General features: G+C 43.4%; 1 protein-coding gene across 1 annotated transcript in view; it reads left to right on the forward strand.

Moving 5' to 3' along the window:
* Positions 1 to 354: 354 nt before the first annotated feature.
* The window catches only part of LOC142196312 (histamine H2 receptor-like), a 38,671-nt gene continuing 19,636 nt past the window's right edge, over positions 355 to 19,389 (forward strand). The window contains exon 1 of the mRNA XM_075266460.1: positions 355 to 626. Within this exon, the coding sequence (XP_075122561.1) occupies positions 355 to 626 (272 nt within the window). The remainder of the gene's footprint in view (positions 627 to 19,389) is intronic.

A 19,389-nucleotide genomic window follows, 5' to 3' on the forward strand; every position in this document is an offset into this window, starting at 1 on the left:
CTATCCCTATATACAGAAATATAACAACTATAATAGTGCTCCCTATGTAGAAGAATATATCTGCTATAATACTGCCCCTATGTACATCTAGTCTTGCAGGTGTTACATTAGACAGATGTCAGACAGCGGTGTAGTCCCTTTCTGAAGCTTCTGTTCTCGGCACTTCTATAACTAGGACACATCCGCCGCTCGGTAATATTTTTATCTTTTCTGTCGTCCTATTAGCTATACACAATCCTCTGGAGCATCTGCTGAGCTCCTATAATGGAGCGTTGTGTATTATGTGCAGGACACATTGCTTCCTGACAATCCAATTCTCGGTCTTTTTTGTATTCCAGGATCTAAAAGCTGAAAATGCCGATGGACAAAAATGTGTCATTGACCTCCAACTTCTCGTTTTCCACCTCAGTGATGAGAAGAGATGGGAATAAGACATCTGAGATCGCTCCTCAGCAGGTGGTGGTTGGACTCTTACTGACTGTTATTGATCTGGTTACCTTCTTGGGGAATACTGTGGTTTTCATTTGCCCGGCGGTGGAAAAGAGACTAAGGACGGTAACGTACATGTTCATCATGTCCCTGGCTATGGCCGACCTCCTGGTGGCTTGTCTAGTGATGCCATTTAGGTAAGACTTCCATTCTATATCATATAGTACTGACTGCTTTATGTCACCAAGGAATGTGTACAATAGACACAACAGATCACTCGCGTCTCATCCAACTACCCACACAGCATAAGGACATGGCCAAAATTTGCAAATTGGTCGGAAGAGATATCTGTTGTGAATAGCCGGGTGTAGGTCTCTCCATACTTTGCTCCATTTAGTATTCTCTTATGGGGAAGATGTGATGTGGTCCTTGTGATCTTAGTAAAGGAACCAAACAGGGGCATCAAGACTCCAGACATGAGGCCCCTGCATACGTCAATGTCTGTAGAGATCAATGTGTAGTGTGATTGTACAATATATTCCCTACAGATATGGATGTATACAGGGCAGTGCAGGGATAGAAGCTAAATTGCTGCCCCCTATAGTCCTGGACAGTAGTGCACCCTGGAATGTGTATGATTATAGACACCTAGAACAGGGCACTTGTGTTATGTCGTTTCTGGGCGGACCTGAACGAAATCAACTTGAGAAAGAGATATATGATATCACAGCAATCCGTCTTACTAAAACTAGCTGTGATGTCACAACAAGTTACCTAAGTCATACATGTTTGTGATGTCACCGTTTACAAACCTATTAATGTTTCAGGGCAGTTTACATCACTTTAACATACTTATGTCATAGAAGCTAACAGGCATTTACTTGACTAAAATCCCCTTGTGATGTCACAGTTAATAGCATGTCTAAAACCCACTTGTCATATCACAGAGCCTAAACAGTTGTGATGTCACATAGAAAAGTTTTGACGTCACAACAGTATAACTGGCTAAAACACACATAATATTGTAATATCTGAAACCGCTTGTGATGTCACATCAGATGACTTGATTAAAACCCATACCTCCCAACCGTCCCGATTTCCATGGGACATTCACGATTCCGGTGACATGTCCCGCTTGGAGGGAGGTATGTCCCAATTTCAACTCAGATCTGCGTCCAGAGGACGCAGATCTGAGTTGAACACATACGCGGCTGAAGCAAGGAGCTGACAGATGAAGGGGGCAGATGAAGGAGAGGACGGCATGACACTGGGGGCAGAGATGTGGGGACATGAATCTGGGGGTAAAGATAGAGAGACATGAATCTGGGGGCAGAGATGGAGGGACATGAATCTGGGGTCAGAGATGGAGGGGACATGAATCTGGGGGCAGAGATGGAAGGGGGACATGAAACTGGGGGCAGATGAAGGGGGTATATGAAACTGGGGGTGAGATAGAGGGGGGACATATAATTTATGGGTGACTGTAGGAGAATTATACTGTGTGTGGGCACATGAAAAATTAATGAGAATGGGCAGAGTCAACACAAAAGTGGGCGGGGCTAAATTTGCCACGGCGCGCTATGCGCGCCGCACATTTTACTCCTCTTTCGCTTCTTCAAAAGTTGGGAGGTATGAAAACCCACTTGTGATGTCATAGAAGTTGACAATCATTGATGTCAAAGCAGCTTAACTGAGATGTATACGATTGATGTCACAGTAGTTGGATAGTGAAACCCACATGTGACATCATTGCAGCTTATCTTCAAGAGACCCACTTTTCATGTTCTGGCAGCCTATATTAGTAAATCCCACTTGTGACATCATTTCAGCTTACTTTAGTGAAACTCCATTGTGATGTCACTGCAGCTTACCTTAGTGAAACTCACTTGTGACTGTAACATAAGTGATGAAAAGACAATTATAGACAATTGCTTATAAAATGGTAATATCACCACAGTCTACTCTGCAACAGATACCAACAACAGTGTAAATGTACACGAACAGTATATGGACTCCAAATGCTATTTCGATGACATTGGGGTGCTACCCTCAACCTAATTCATGTCTCACAAATCCCTAACTGATCCCATAAGTATACAGACACCTGGATAAGAATGAGTATGAGTATATATATGTGAGTATAATCATATTACATGTGATCTAATAGACGGCACACTGCCTCAAAACTCAGAGGGAGCCAGATTGCTATAATATATAATATACCATCACTTTGTGATCAGACGGGGTCCAGTCTCCAGGACCCCCCCCCCCTGATTATGAGAATACAGAACCGCAGTTGGACTTTCACCAGTCACAAAGTAATGGCATATTCTATACATTTGCGTGATACAAATAGCTATAAACGTCCTGTGGCCATGGGCCGCAATGCCCAGAATTGACTGTCCACACTTCCATGCAGCTGATCCAACATTTCAGCAGGACACATCACATATAGTTGTAGGATCAGCGTTGCTATTTATCCCTACGTATCATCCCTTCTGTTTAGTTCTATGAATTTACTCTGCAAATTTCTAAAGATTCGGTGACTACTAGCTGAATGGAAAGTGAGTCATCATCTAAGACTACAAGTATAGATCAAAAATTCTCAGCAACAATGTCCTTGAAATACAGCTTTGTTCTATTTGTGAACATAGGATCCCGCATGCACCGAACGGCTATTATTCAAGTGCACTGCAGGACCCGTGGTCTCCATTAATGGTATCCAGTTAGCCAAGGCGTCTTAGACTTTGTTTTGAACACAATAACAGCAGGAAAAATCTGTAGTTCAGTCTCTCACAGCAAATTGAGATATGTAGTACTGTTAGTAAAAATGCATAAACTGAGGAGTAGAGAACATGTCATACTAAAAACAGCGGCAAGGAAAAAAAAAAAAAAAAAGTAGGCCTAGTATAGCCTTTCTATAGCCTATTGGAAAATATGCTTATTGACAAATCGATTTCAACAATGATAGACTCCCTTTAAGTGTGGGTTTCACATGTTCTAAGGGCACACTACATCTGGAGCTAAAAAGGGAGATGAGATTTTAAGTGTAGGGTTCACATGTACATTCCCGTTAAATAAGGGCACACTATGCCTGGTTACTGATACGTAGGGCCCAAGAGCTTCAAGTCAAGGAGTTGTCTGCTTTTAACTATCCCCTTTTGATAGGATCCTTTGACAATAAGCTGGGATCTCCTGTGATCAGCTGTAATCTGTAAGAAACATAGCAGCCATTTTCCTGTAGGGAAAATAAATTGAAATCAATTCACTTTACTTGTAATGTATGGACATGTAGGGTCCTCCAGAGTAAGTGACTGCAAAAAGTGCATCTAAGATGCTTCTTCAGGTGTTGCTTGGTTTTCATTGCCCTTTCTCAACAAGATTCAACATGAGTATGGAAGGAGAAGGAATTCATATCAGAGAATAGTTTCATGATGGCAGTAAAATACAAGTCCTAGCGATTATAGCGATTTTCCATATTTTTTTAGTTATTTTATCTTTTTCTTTTTTATCTTGCTTTTCCCCTCTAGCTTTTTTTGCTGTAAGTTATCTTCCACATCTTACGATGGATTTCTGTCTCTCCCAGTGGTGCTTGAATTCATTTACTATTATTGATCCATCCAGGATCTCAGCGGGTGGCTTCTTCTTAGATGCTGTTACTTTCGATGGGTTACTTTCTAATTTTACTCTTGAACTTTCACCCTTCTAGTTTTAGATTGCTCTTAAATTCATGAGTAGATGCCCACCCATGAATTCCTCTTTAGAGCTTTGCTTTCCCAATATATAGCTCCAAATCCCCTGTAAACGTATAGATTTAAGTGATGAAGTTCTGGCTACCTGAGGCCACCACTAGTGGGAGCAGAGATGCTTACTGCATACTGTTTTTATAGTGATTTTAAAGAAGTACATAAGGAATTTTTCTTTCTATTATATCTCTATTCCTATCATCAACGCCGACAACATGCTGATTATATGGCGTTCCAGCTAGCTGCTGAGATGCCGCAACAATCACGGGCACAGCACAATGAACGAGTTTAGCGGCAGGCCAAAAAGCCGAAGCAGGCGGATTATCAAAGCCAACAACACGTTCATTATATGGCTTCCCAGCAAGCTGCTGAGATGCCAGAACAATCACAGGCACGGTGTGATCAACAAGGTCAGCAGCAGGACAGGACAGAATATTAGCGGATCATTGACGCCATCAACACGCAGACAAAGTCGCGGGCAGAGACACACACAAACGACATACAAAATATACGAGTGCAAAGCTGGGTAATTCTTATAGGGCCACAATACAAACAAAAAATGAACTATATACCCATGCAAAGCCTGGTCTGCTAGTACTGTATATATATTTCTGTGAACATTGCCTTACTTAATAATTTCTTTCTGAAAATCTATGTAATCTTTCTCTTCACCTAGGAAATGTTATTTCACTTTGACTTGATAAAAATTGCAGGAGTTAGTATCTCACTTTAAAACTTGGAATCTCAATTCCTTTTCCACAGGCTCTCTACGAAGGGAGGGGGGAAAAAACTTCTATCCCTAAGTATAGATGATTATCTGACTATTTCTACTGTCTCCTGACAGGCAGAGATGGTACTGTCTTTAGCTGTCCATCTGCTGCTGTGCTTATGTATCAGGAAATATATGACTAAGAATGAGGAAACAGCAAAATACAAACCAACATGATCAGGAGCTGAAAAGAAGTTGTTTTGCAAGGAAATGAGTGCGAAGAAGCCTGGAGTGTGACAGACAGACTAGTCAGGAGTAGATAGAGGTGTTTTTAATGGAGTGCTTCTTTAAAGGGGTATTCCCATGACACTTGTTCACCAACCTGCAGGCTGTTGTGCTCTCTTCATTTCCTGCTTTTCTCAGCACATAGGTGGGTGGGGTTTCACTTGCACGGGATTGGTTGTAAATGAATAACCACAGTGTGAAGCTGATGTAGCAGAGCTGGATTGGAGTCAGTTTGCATTACATACAGAGGTAACGGACTCCTTATCTAAGCCCTTATCAGCCAAATTCAATTAAACCGACTGATAAGAGCTCAGAAATCCTGGAGCTCTCATCTCCTCTATCTGAGGAGCTCCGCTATTTATCAGACACAAACATCTCAGAGCTGCTCCCAGCCCCTCCCTCCCCCTGAGAGCAGGCAGCTACATCACTTGAAAAATGAGCAGATAATCCCAAGCGCCATAGAAACGGAGTGTAAACAATGAAGTGAATAAATTAAGATAGCGGCCAAACAAAGCAGTTTTGATAAAGCAATGCATTTAGGAAAAGTCTTAAATCCACATAAAATAGCAGTATAGATAGGATCCTTGTGATGGGACAACCCCTTTAAGTGGGGGTTTCACACGTTCTTTGCCATAAAATAAGGGCACACTACTCCTGGTTACTGATACAGTTTGAAGTAGGGCCAAAGAGTTTCAAGTCAAGGAGTTGTCTGTTTTTAACAATCCCTTTTTGTTAGGATCCTTTAACAATAAACTGGGATCCCATGTGATCAGTTGTAATCTGTGGGAAACATGGCAGCCATTTTCCTATAGGGAAATTAAATAGGAATCAGTTCACTTTCCTTGTAATGTATGAACATGTAGGGAGCTGAAAAGAAGCTGTTTTGCAAGGAAATGAGTGCAATGTACATAAAAGAAGCCTGGAGTGTGACAGACAGACAAGTCAGAAAGTGCTTCTTCAAAATGAAGCCCAGAAAGATGTGGCTTATTTTGGCCATAAGAAAAAGCATAGCGTTGTTTGGGACTTGTCAGCAATCATTAATAGTGGCGTGCAGGCTAACACTAGACATAGAGAAAAGTCTCGGGCCTGGTTCACATCTGCGTTCGGGTTTCCGTTCAGGGACTCCACTTTGGGACCCTCCGAACAGAAACCTATCCGCATAAAAAAAATGGTTACCTTAGGAAAATGGCGGACGCTATAAACCATAATGGGGTCTGTGTTGTTTCCGTTCGGTTTATGCAGAGAGAAAATTGCTGCTTGCCTATTTCATGGAGATAGGGGAACGGAATGGCCCGAACACAGATGTGAAACTGGCCTTAGTGAGAAAGAAAAGTGAGATTAATAACTAGAAAAAGTCCAGCAAAAACTAAGCGTACATCCAAGGGTCAAACAGAGAGTCAAAGACAAGCCAAGGTCAGGAACTGGGTCATAATCACACAATGAAATGAACAGGAGGCGACATCAGCAAGAAAATACCTATCACCAATGCAATGAACGCGAGAGTTTATACAGCTCATCCAGAAGAGAGCGAGAGAGAATTAACCATTGCTTTGCTGCAAAATAGGAATAGAACTATACAGGTTCCCCGGTGATGTATTTCACAGATGTGAAGATTTTATAGGTTTCAATCCAATCCCCTCTAATATCTTTCCTTGTATAACCTATTTCTCAGACCTTTCACCGCTTTAGCTGCTCATCCTACGCACCCAACAACAAGCAAGCGTGTGATATCCTATAAAACATAGACCTTTTCATTTTTAGTCATATTAGTCCCTCAAGCTGTCGACATGAACACATCAGGACCCGGCCGGACCGTCTTCATCTGTATTTTGATGGCATGTCAGGTGACATATCCCTATTATATAGTGTTGTTTCCTCCTGTGGTGGAAATAATTTCAATGTATAGGAACTCAAGGACCTCATTCTTCAAAATAAATGAGTAATATCGCCTTGACTAGGGAGCGTAGACAATGTGTGGTGTCCTTGGTGTGAGCTGTGATTTAGATCTTGACTTGCTGTACGGTAAGCTCTCCAGGCTTGACATGCAGTAGGCTTTGTAAACTTCTCCTCAGCCATCAGTGTCATGTACAGAATTCACATTGTGCCGCTCAATAGGCTCCTTTGATACCGCGCCTGAAAGAACCATGCCGAGAGATGGATGAACCCGGGGCTGTACTGTCAGCCGACCCTACGTGTTATTCTAGAACCTGCTGCGACTTTTCTTCTCTCACACAGTGATCGTCTTATTCTGAGCCACATTAACTTATGGCAGGATCTATAGGCTTCGTCTCTTATGACTAGATTTTAGAATCGCAGATATAAATGAACTTGTCATCCTTTCATAAGATCAGCAGGCCGGTCAGGTTTGGGCAATGACTTCTTTCTTCTTTCTGTCTATAAATATAATACGTGAATAAAGCTGTCATATCTCGATGTGGAAATTCAAGGTTAGAAGTAGAGATGAGCGAACACTAAAATGTCCGAGGTTCGAAATCCGATTCGAACAGCTGCACACTGTTCGACTGTTCGAACGGATTTCGAACCCCATTATAGTCTATGGGGGGAAATGCTCGTGTCAGGGGTACGCAAAATTCGATAAAATCATACTTACCAAGTCCACGAGTGACGGTCGGGCTGGATTCTGCTTGAAGTCTTCTCCCGGCGCAGGGTCCCCGCGTCTTCTTCCGGGTGGAATTCACTCTGCCTAGGCATCCTGCCTAGGCAGAGCCGACTGCGCATGTGGCTCTGCCCAGGCCCGACGCCTGAGCAGAGCCGACTGCGCACGCGCGTGTATACATGTGCATGCCCACGCACGTGCGGTCGGCTCTGCTTAGGCCAGATGCCTAGGCAGAGTGAATTCCACCCGGAAGAAGATACGGGGACGCAGCGCGGAGAAGACTTCGGAAAAGTAAGAGAAGAACCAGCGTTGATTGGCAGAATGTATAGCATTCTGCCAATCAACGCTGGTTCTGCATCAAACCTTAAACTTCGAACAGCTAGTAGTGTTCGATCGAGTACGAGTATTTTGAATACCGTAGTATTTGATCAAACACCTACTTGATCGAATACTACTCGCTCATCTCTAGTTAAAAGAAACTTTTTGAGAATTTTTGTTTGCTGTATAAGATCTCCTTATCATTTAAGTAGGATATTCTCTAGATAGGTTTCTATCCATACTATGAATATTTTTGCAAAAGTTAAGTATAGATAATGTATAAATCAACGTCCCAACTTGGGCGTAAAGGGTCTGTCTCATCAGGTCAACCCTTGTCCTGTGTGAGTCGGAGTGGAGTTCTGGAAAAACACTCTTCTGCCAAATCTGGGTCATCCATATTTTACATGGCTGGTCGTTCATCATGTAAAACTAACCATATCCTTTAGATAGATGTTGGCCAAATGCTCAATAGCTATTCCTCCAACTCTCACTCAGCCTAGTGTGTATGTCTTTCCAATGGGTAGTTGGTGGAGGTATGTTTTACCAATGGGGAGTTGGTGGAGGTAGGCTTTTGCAGAACAACCCTTGAAGACAACTTATCTCATTTTTCGTGACTTATGACCATGCACCATTTACTAATGTAAGTGAATGAAGTTGCAATGTGACCCAGAGGACTGCAACTTCTAGACACAAAAAGGGAGTACTCCTGCAGAATGCTTAGGGCCACAATGCAACTTAAAATAAAACATGCCTGAGCCCTCTTTCCCTTGAGATCTGCCATTCAGAGAGAGTCAGGAGACCCCTTAAATGGAATCTATCATTGGCAAAAGTCATTTTTAGCTAAACACACATTGGAATATCCTTTAAAAAGGCTATTCTACTCCTACCTTTCCTTCTTTTCTTTCTCCTCGCCGTTTCTTCTAAAACCGCTTTCTTTTGTTATGCAAATGATCCTCTGGGAGCACCCTGGGCGTTCCCCAAGGCTCCCCAGCACCTCTCACGTCATACCTGTAACACCACCCCTCCACTGCTTGTGCTTGTCTCTTCTCCTCCTTCCCGGAAATTGGGCCGGGCACTGGCCTCTGACGCCGCACTGTTCAAGCTGAAATCTTGGGCATGTGCAATACCACTCCGCATACTTCCCAACTTTTGAAGAACTGAAAGAGGGACAAAATGTGCGGCGCGCTTAGCGTGCTGTGGCAAATTTAGCCCTGCCCACTTTTGTGTTGACTCCGCCCATTCTCATTAATTTCTCTGCCCCCAGATTCATGTCCTCTCCATCTCTGCCCCCAGATTCATGTCCTCTCCATCTCTGCCCCCATATTCATGTCCTCTCCATCTCTGCCCCAGATTCATGTCCTCTCCATCTCTGCCCCCAGATTCATGTCCCCTCCATCTCTGCCCCCATATTCATGTCCTCTCCATCTCTGCCCCCAGATTCATGTCCCTCCATCTCTGCCCCCAGATTCATGTCCTCTCCATCTCTGCCCCCATATTCATGTCCTCTCCATCTCTTCCCCCAGATTCATGTCCTCTCCATCTCTGCCCCCAGATTCATGTCCCCTCCATCTCTGCCCCCAGATTCATGTCCCCCCATCTCTGCCCCCAGATTCATGTCCTCTCCATCTCTGCCCCCAGATTCATGTCCCCTCCATCTCTGCCCCCAGATTCATGTCCCCCCCTCTCTGCCCCCAGATTCATGTCCCTCCATCTCTGCCCCCAGATTCATGTCCCCTCCATCTCTGCCCCCAGATTCATGTCCTCTCCATCTCTGCCCCCAGATTCATGTCCCTCCATCTCTGCCCCCAGATTCATGTCCTCTCCATCTCTGCACCCAGATTCAGGTCCCCACATCTCTACCCCCAGTGTCATGCCGTCCTCTCCTTCATCTGCCCCCAGTTTCACTTTCCACCTCCACATTACACTTACCTTCTCCTTCGTTCCCCCGCTGCTCTCTGCGCGCCTCTCTCTCACTGGTGCACAGTTGTAGACGTGATGTGACGTCATCACATCGCGTCTACAAGCCAGTAGGCGGCGTTCAGCGGTGAAGCAAGGAGCTGACCTGTGTCAGCTCCTTGCTTCAGCCGCGTATGTGTTCAACTCAGATCTGCATCCTCTGGACGCAGATCTGAGTTGAAATCGGGACATACCTCCCTCCAACTGGGACTGCGGGACATGTCACCGGAATCGTGAATGTCCCGCGGAAATCGGGATGGTTGGGAGGTATGCCACTCCGGGCAGAGCGGACTGTGCATGTCTGAGCGGCCATCTTGGTGTGCTCAGTTCTTTTGCAGGCACATATAGTTGGCCACACCAAAATGGCCGCTCGGATATGCAAGACTTGAGTGGTGTCCAGTAGGAAAATTCTAGACAGACGTTAATGGAAATTGACTACATGACAAGAATGGACAAGCCAAAGTCAGCCATCAGAATACTCCTTGGCAACATTTACTATGTTGTTAATAAACGACTAGGACAAAGGCCGCGCCATGTTGTTTAACTCAATAGTCACAATAATTTATTATAGTCCTCCTTTTACCAAGACACAAATGAAGCGAATGCCCAATTTAATGTCTCTAACTCGTTATCGTCCTCGTTACGTAGCAACCTGCCGCACGCCACTTATTAAAGAGACTCCTTTCTAGATGTATGTTAACATCTTAGAACATTGAGTCTGAGCTTATGCCTGATACTTAAGGTCAACACCTTGAAAAGAAATACACAGGAATAAAGGGGAGCAATTTAAGCCTTCACAATGGCTCTGACTGATCCTCTGCTTTGTGTCGAGGTGTCGGGAGACTCTCATCAAACTGTGCTAGGCGCTAATAACTCTCAGAGCATTGACAGCCCGAGCTCTGCGGGAAGGGAGGGGGACAAGGCTTTCATCATATGGGAATACCTTGATTTTCTCCAGAAATAACACATATCATGGCAAAGAAAATGGTTCTGGAGCCAAGAAACACAGTCAAACAGATCTATAAGACATGAAATATTAATCAAGGAGATGGAAAAGATGATGAAATCTGATTGATTAATGTTTGATAAAACCCATCTGGATGAAAGCCCCCCCGCGGAGCCGCACATGCTGCAAAGAGTCTGCGCTCGGAATAGGAAAGTAAATGAGGGATGTAAGGATGGAGATAAAATCATTCCATTATCTGCTGGATTAAGATTTTATTTGCTGACAGTATATGGGATTATATAACCAAATTATAAAGGGCGTATAGACCGTACTGGCAAACCATGCAGGTGTGGGCCCTAGGACAGAGGGGCCAGCCTTCATTGGTCTCATACCCTTTGCTACTGGCTGAGCTACGAATGGGTGTCAAAATCTAGCACTAAAATCAGGATCCATTTTAATATTATTATAGTGCCCCATTTATTCAATGCACACCATTGTGATGACAAACGATGTATGTTATCATATAAATATACTGTTATATGGTAAAGTCGTGGAGAACCCTTTCTTATTCAATTTTAACAAAAAAGGGCACTGTGTACTGTACTGTGACATCACTGTGCATTATCCCTGTACTCTGACATCACTGTGTGTATTATCCCTGTACTCTGACATCACTGTGTATTATCCCTGTACTCTGACATCACTGTGTATTATCCCTGTACTCTGACATCACTGTGTGTATTACCCTGTACTGTGACATCACTGTGTATTATCCCTGTACTGTGACATCACTGTGTATTATCCCTGTACTGTGACATCACTGTGTGTATTATCTCTGTACTGTGACATCACTGTGTGTATTATCTCTGTACTGTGACATCACTGTGTGTATTATCCCTGTACTGTGACATCACTTTGTGTATTATCCCTGTACTGTGACATCACTGTGTGTATTATCCCTGTACTGTGACATCACTGTGTGTATTATCCCTGTACTGTGACATCACTGTGTGTATTATCCCTGTACTGTGACATCACTGTGTGTATTATCCCTGTACTGTGACATCACTGTGTATATTATCCCTGTACTGTGACATCACTGTGTGTATTATCCCTGTACTGTGACATCACTGTGTATATTATCCCTGTACTGTGACATCACTGTGTGTATTATCCCTGTTCTATGACATCACTGTGTGTATTATCCTGTACTGTGACATCACTGTGTGTATTATCCCTGTACTGTGACATCACTGTGTGTATTATCCCTGTACTGTGACATCACTGTGTGTATTATCCCTGTACTGTGACATCACTGTATGTATTATCTCTGTACTGTGACATCACTGTGTGTATTATCTCTGTACTGTGACATCACTGTGTGTATTATCCCTGTACTGTGACATCACTGTATGTATTATCTCTGTACTGTGACATCACTGTGTATATTATCCCTGTACTGTGACATCACTGTGTGTATTATCCCTGTACTGTGACATCACTGTGTATATTATCCCTGTACTGTGACATCACTGTGTGTATTATCCCTGTACTGTGACATCACTGTGTGTATTATCCTGTACTGTGACATCACTGTGTGTATTATCCCTGTACTGTGACATCACTGTGTGTATTATCCCTGTATTGTGACATCACTGTGTGTATTATCCTGTACTGTGACATCACTGTGTGTATTATCCCTGTACTGTGACATCACTGTGTGTATTATCCCTGTACTGTGACATCACTGTGTGTATTATCCCTGTACTGTGACATCACTGTATGTATTATCTCTGTACTGTGACATCACTGTGTGTATTATCCCTGTACTGTGACATCACTGTGTGTATTATCCCTGTACTGTGACATCACTGTGTACATTATCTCCATACTGTGAAATCAACATGTGCATTATCTTGGTACTATGATATCACCATGGGTATCATCTTTCTACTGTGACATCAGTCTGTGCATTATCTGTACTTTAAAATCACTATATGCATTAACCCTACGTGAAGGAGACCAAAATAATTGTACATCTTTGCCAATAGGATAGCCCATCATATGAGGTCACACTTTTTGTGCATACCGTAGGCAATCTGCAAGTCCCCTGCCCATAAATGCTGTATTATTACCTTCACAGGATTTCTTTCTCATACATAATATATGCACTTACTCTTTTTAGCCCATCCTTCGCCTTTATCTGTCACTTTTTAAACAAAAATTAAATTCCAAATTATTCACGTGTTGTAATCTGTCAAACTACACGGCTGAGCGTTTCCCTGTCAGACTTTTAGAGGGTCTCATTATCTCATAAATACCTATTAATATTAATGGCGGCCCAGGAGATTGTTAACAGAGATAATGGAAAATTCTCTTCTCTACTGATGCTAGAAATGCAAATCTCAAGTCTAGTGTTTCGATTCTATTATCTGTAGGCTCTAGATACACATGGAGTAATGGAAGCATTGCTTCAAGAAGGTACCATGTATAGTGCCAATGGGTTCCTTTGCCATTCCATTGCCTTGACTGAGTACCCCGCTGACACTTTTGATGGTGGGGTCACCAAACACAGGGATGAAACTACTCTATAATTATATAAGGCAAAATCAGAAAAATACACAGAAACTTAAGGTCGGTGTTGTCCATGATGTAGTCCCTAATTGATACCACCGGCTTCCATCCCAATCAGCAGTGGCGTAACTACCGCCATAGCAGCAGAGGCAGCTGCCACAGGCCTAGTCGTTTGACAACTCATGACCCCGGCCTGCGTCCCGGGTCATGTGACGTCTGACATCATTGAAGATGGACTACAGTGGAGGCCGACAGCGTAGGAGCCGGGAGATAGGTGAGCAACAGAGTTTTTTAATGTTTTTCTCCACTTGGGTCTCCGATTATTATACTCTGGGGTCTGAAAAGACCCCAGAGCATAATAATTGTTTATGGGTGTCCACAGTGGGGCATAATACTGTGTGCAGGGGCCACTATGGGGGATAATACTGTGTGCAGGGGCCACTATGGGGGATAATACTGTGTGCAGGGGCCACTATGGGGGATAATACTGTGTGCAGGGGCCACTATGGGGGATAATACTGTGTGCAGGGGCCACTATGGGGGATAATACTGTGTGCAGGGGCCACTAAGGGAAATAATACTGTGTGCAGGGGCCACTATGGGGTATAATACTGTGTGCAGGGGCCACTATAGGGCATAATATAGTACGCAGGAATGCGTAGGAGGGGGTCGGTCGAAGTCTTCGGTGTCGGTCGGGTGGGGGGCATGTCAAAGTTCGCCACGAGGCCCCACCATTCCTAGTTATGCCACTGCCAATCAGGTATATGCAATGGAGTTTATTTACAGCTTTGAGCACCTATAAGAATGTATATTGTGGACATGTCCTGGTTTGGAGTATGGGTGATGGGAGTAAAGGATCCTAAACAACAATGGCTGGTTAATCAGTTCAGAACAGTTTTGACTGCAGATGTCCATGAAGTCCACCAAGTCCACACCACAATCTCACTTTTAGGGCTTATTAACACATCCATGTACAATGGGACAAGACATGGTCCCACTAATGTTCATTTGCTTATGCAGACATTCATTGGTGCATTGAAAAATCTGGAGGTGTACAATATTTTGGTCCATTTTGCAGACCAAACATGGTTCCATGAAAATTACAGGCGGCTCATGGAAGTCACCACTTCTCATGGATCCAATATATTGAAATTATTAGACACGAAAAGTAATTCAACCATGGACAACATATTGCTTAACTCAATGGGACTATGTCCAGGATTGAGTAGGCCCTCGATACTTCAGGAATCGGTAACATTTGGTGGTCAAGTTGGCTGTCCTTGGTTTTTGGTCCGAATTATCTACACTATTTGTCTTTACACCTGTAAATACCCAAAACAATATTTGACCAACACTGTAAGGTATATAGCAACGTGTATTGTATATTGTGCTAATGAAGTTTTCATTCCCTTTTGTAAGGGAAGTATCATAGGAGGAATATAATATTGGTCAGCCTAGTTATTTCCATTGCATGGACAAGCTTTTTTTGCAGAAGTTTTATGGATATTTAACCTCAGCCATAAGATATGCTATTGGTCATCTCAAGATATTGAATTCGCCTAAAAGCTATTTCATGAACTAAGAACCAGAAGAACGTTTGTAAGGTCAGACAATGATGTTGGGCATTGAGAGGAGAATCAGCGTTGGGTGATCAGGTTGGATCTGTGATTCTGTCTATACCCATCGATGACATTGTACACTTCATAGATCATCTCTGATGTCACTTACATGTCTTCATCTATGTAGGGATGAAAATATAACCAGAAAATCAATACAGCCTCATCCCCAGACTCTCAAGTGCCATCTATAAGAACCCGCAGGTGGTTATTTACTGTGTATATGGAGCTCCATTTGTCATCTCAATTTCATTTGTAAAACACTGGAAAATATATTTTCCTAGCCATGTTCCTAGAGGCCTATTATCTAATGGAATAAACCTTTCTACTATCTATTTAACTCCTATGGGACTGTAGTAGAGAAAAAACTGTGTACAGTGCTTGGCTAGCTTTGCTAGTCCCAAGGAATGGAAACAGCATACATGTGTGACCGTCTACCATCACAAGGGGACTTAGGACTTCATTCTTGTGATTGTTGGGGATTCCCAAACAAACACTTATCCCTGGTCCACAGGATAGGGGGCGAGTTTAATGCATAGTAAACTGCTTCACTCACTTGATTTAACAGTGTTTTCCATTTTCTTAAAACCCCTGAAGTATAAGATAAGATAAGATAATCCTTTAATAGTCCCAGCTTGTTTCAGCTTGTTACAGCAGCATAGTAATACAGATACAGGATAATACACAGTAATATATTACAGACGTAGACACACATATGCTGAGAAAAGAAGATATACAAGGAGTCCATAGCAGCTAAGGAAGAAAAGAAAGAAAGAAAGAAAGAAAGAAAGAAAGAAAGAAAGAAAGAAAGAAAGAAAGAAAGAAAGAAAGAAAGAAAGAAAGAAAGAAAGAAAGAAAGAAAGAAGACTTCATAGTCATAATCATTAGTTCTCTGTGCGGAGTGATCTTCGCTTGGTCTGATGTAGATTATACAGCCTGGTCGCGGTTGGAAGGAAGGACCTGCGATAGCTCCTTCTCACACTTGGGGTGAAGCAGACGGTCACTTACAGTGCTGCTTAGTGCCATCAAGGTCTCATACATGGGGTGGGATTTGTTCTCCCGCATGGAGGTCACCACAGACAGTATCCTTCTGTCTCCCACCACCTGTAATGGGTCCAAGGGGCTCCCCAGGACAGAGCTGGCCCTCCTGATCAGCCTGTCAAGTCTATTTCTGTCCCTGGTTGATATACTGCTCCCCCAGCAGGCCACACCAAAAAAGATGGCTGAAGCAACCTCAGAGTTGAAGAAGGCCCTAAGAAGTGTCCCCTGGACTCCGAAGGCCCTCAGCCTCCTGAGCAGGTAGAGTCTGCTGTGGCCCTTTCTGTGCAGCGCCTCCAGGTGATCAGCCCAGTCTAGTTTATTATTGAGGAGCACGCCCAGATACTTATAGGTCCTGACTATCTCAATGCCTGTTCCTTGGATCTCCACCGGGGTCAGAGCACCTCTCCGTTTACTAAAGTCCACCACCATCTCCTTGGTCTTCCCAACATTAATCCTGAGCTGGTTCTGCTGGCACCATTCACTATTATTACCGCAGAACCTTCCAGAAGGGAGGGGCGATAGAGAGGATAGATGTTCAGATTGCATTGTAGTAGCACCAGGGATATTGAAGGTTATAAGTTATCCTGAAGAGATGGGATTTCAGGTTGTGATTGTGATGGACAGTCTGATATGTTGAGCGAGCGAGTATGGAGGATGTAAGGTAGAAATCTTGGAGAAATTTGTGTGAAGAGCAGAGAAGAACATGAGGAAGTCTTGTAAGGATCAAGGATTACATATGAGGAGATATGAGGAGATCAGGTCAGATATATATATATATATATATATATATATATATATATATATATGTATCTATATATATATATATATATATATATATATATATATATATATATATGGAGGGGACAAGTTGTGAATGACATTGTATGTTAAAATTGTAAATTGGGCAATGGGTAGGCAGGGAAGGGGAGAGGTGAATTAACTGAGGGTGGACTGGATGGGACCCAGAGCTTTAGATAGACCACACAGAAGGACATTGTAGTAGTCTAAGTAGGAGATTCATGTATATGAGGGATTGGGAGAATAGTTGTTTAGCTGTCGCTACCACCAGGGACTCACCTAACAGCTATCTGAAGTACGTAGCAATCCTATCTGTGGTCATAGACACGTCAGTAATTTGGCCATGTGATAATGAATGTATAAGCAGTTTCCTTCAACAAGATCCTGCAACATTGCGCTGTCCGACTGAAGCTAGATATAGCCGTTCCTGTCCTACTTAATGCTCCCTTACTATTCTAAAACCTTTTGAATTTTTGACTCGGATTGTCAGACTCTGCTGTATTGTGAGAACTCTTAGAGTTTTTGCGATTCTCCCAGTGAGGTCTATAAAGGCATGGTTGGGGAGTTTGGTGTGGAGGAACATGACCTGGACCTCAATGCCCATCCAACACCTTTGGGATGAACTATAACGGAGACTGTGAGCCAGAATTTACAAAGGCATCTGACCTTACAAAGGCTCTTCTAAATAAATTGGCAAAAATTCCCAAAGAGACACCCTCCAAAATCTTGCAGAAAGCCTTCCCAGAAGAGTGGAATCTTTTAGCTGCAAAGGGGAACCCAGCTGCATATTAAGGGGATTCTACCATTAGAATCCCTTTTTCTACAAAGACCACGTCGGAATAGCCTTTAGGAAGGCTCCTCTCTGCCACGTCATCACATGTGTTATCAGCCAGCAAAGCCGAGTGTGCATGTCAGTTCGGCCATTTTCCTGTGGCCGAACGGACGCTCATGTAAGAGGCCACAGGAAAATGGCCGAAAGGACATGCGCAGTCGGCTCTGCATGTGATGATGTGGCAGAGAAGTGCTTTCTGAAGACTCATTGCATAAGGAAGAAATAAGAAATTTCTCAGGAACGATGACGCGGACCAGAATAATAAAGGTAGGAGAAGAATGGCCTTTCTAAAGGCTATTCCGATGTGGTATTTGTAGTAAAAAAGGGATTCTAATGATAGACTCCCTTTAATGTCTATGTACTGAGAATGGCACGTCATGAAAGCTGTGAGGTGTCCCAATTAGAGATGAGCGAGTAGTATTCGATCGAGTAGGTATTCGATCAAATACTTCGGTATTCAAAATACTCGTACTCAATCGAGTACCACTCGCTATTCGATGCAGAACCAGCATTGATTGGCCGAATGCTATACAGTCGGCCAATCAACTCTGGTTCTTCTCCTACCTTTAGAAGTCTTCTCCGTACAGCTTCCCCGCGGTGTCTTCCGGCTCTGAATTCACTCTGCCAGGCATCGGACCTGGGCAGAGCCGACTGCGCATGTCCGCTTGTAGTGCGGACATGCGCAGTTGGCTCCTCCCAGGCCCGATGCCCGGCAGAGTGAATTCAGAGCCGGAAGACGCCGCAGGGACGCGGCACAGAGAAGACTTCTCGGAGGATCCAGCCCGACCCTCACTCGTGGACATGGTAAGTATAATTTGATCGAACGTTGCCTACCCCCGATACGAGCAGTTTCCCCCCATAGACTATAATAGGGTTCGATGTTCGATTCGAGTAGTCGAATATTGAGGGGCTACTCAAAACGAATATCGAATCTCGAACATTTTACTGTTTGCTCATCTCTAGTCCCAATCCTTTCCTCCATATAGCGTACCACTACTTAGTATGCCGGTCGGGTTTTCCTTTCTCTGAATGCCTCTATTTAATAGATTACTCTCCGTCACCCAGCTGTTGAGCAGTTCGGTGGAGATTCCCTCTTCGCCTACCCTACAATATTAAAACAGAACAGATGTAAAGAGCGCTTATTATAAGAAGCCTCCAGACTTCATTTATTTGGGGGCTGACCTACGAATCTATCAGATTTATACATTGAAGGCAATCTCTAACATTCACACTAGATGAATAGTATCCTCAGCCACATACTGTTTTACTTGAGAGAATTTGATGTAAAATACAACATTAAGCAATTCAATGCAATAAACTAAATGTACAAAGGTCTTCTCGACAGGGGAGAAGTCTTAAATTTCCCCCAACGAAGAAAAATATGGAGAAAATTAGAGATTTCCCGAGGAAAAGGCTGATTTATTCACCGGGAAGAAATTATTCAGATTCTTGCTCAGCCACCTGTGTAATTTCTGTGATGTATCTTTCATGAAGGTTCGGGTTGTGAGCGATTGCCCTGGCA

Source organism: Leptodactylus fuscus, chromosome 1 (assembly GCF_031893055.1).
Source record: "Leptodactylus fuscus isolate aLepFus1 chromosome 1, aLepFus1.hap2, whole genome shotgun sequence".
Taxonomy (NCBI): Eukaryota; Metazoa; Chordata; class Amphibia; order Anura; family Leptodactylidae; genus Leptodactylus; species Leptodactylus fuscus.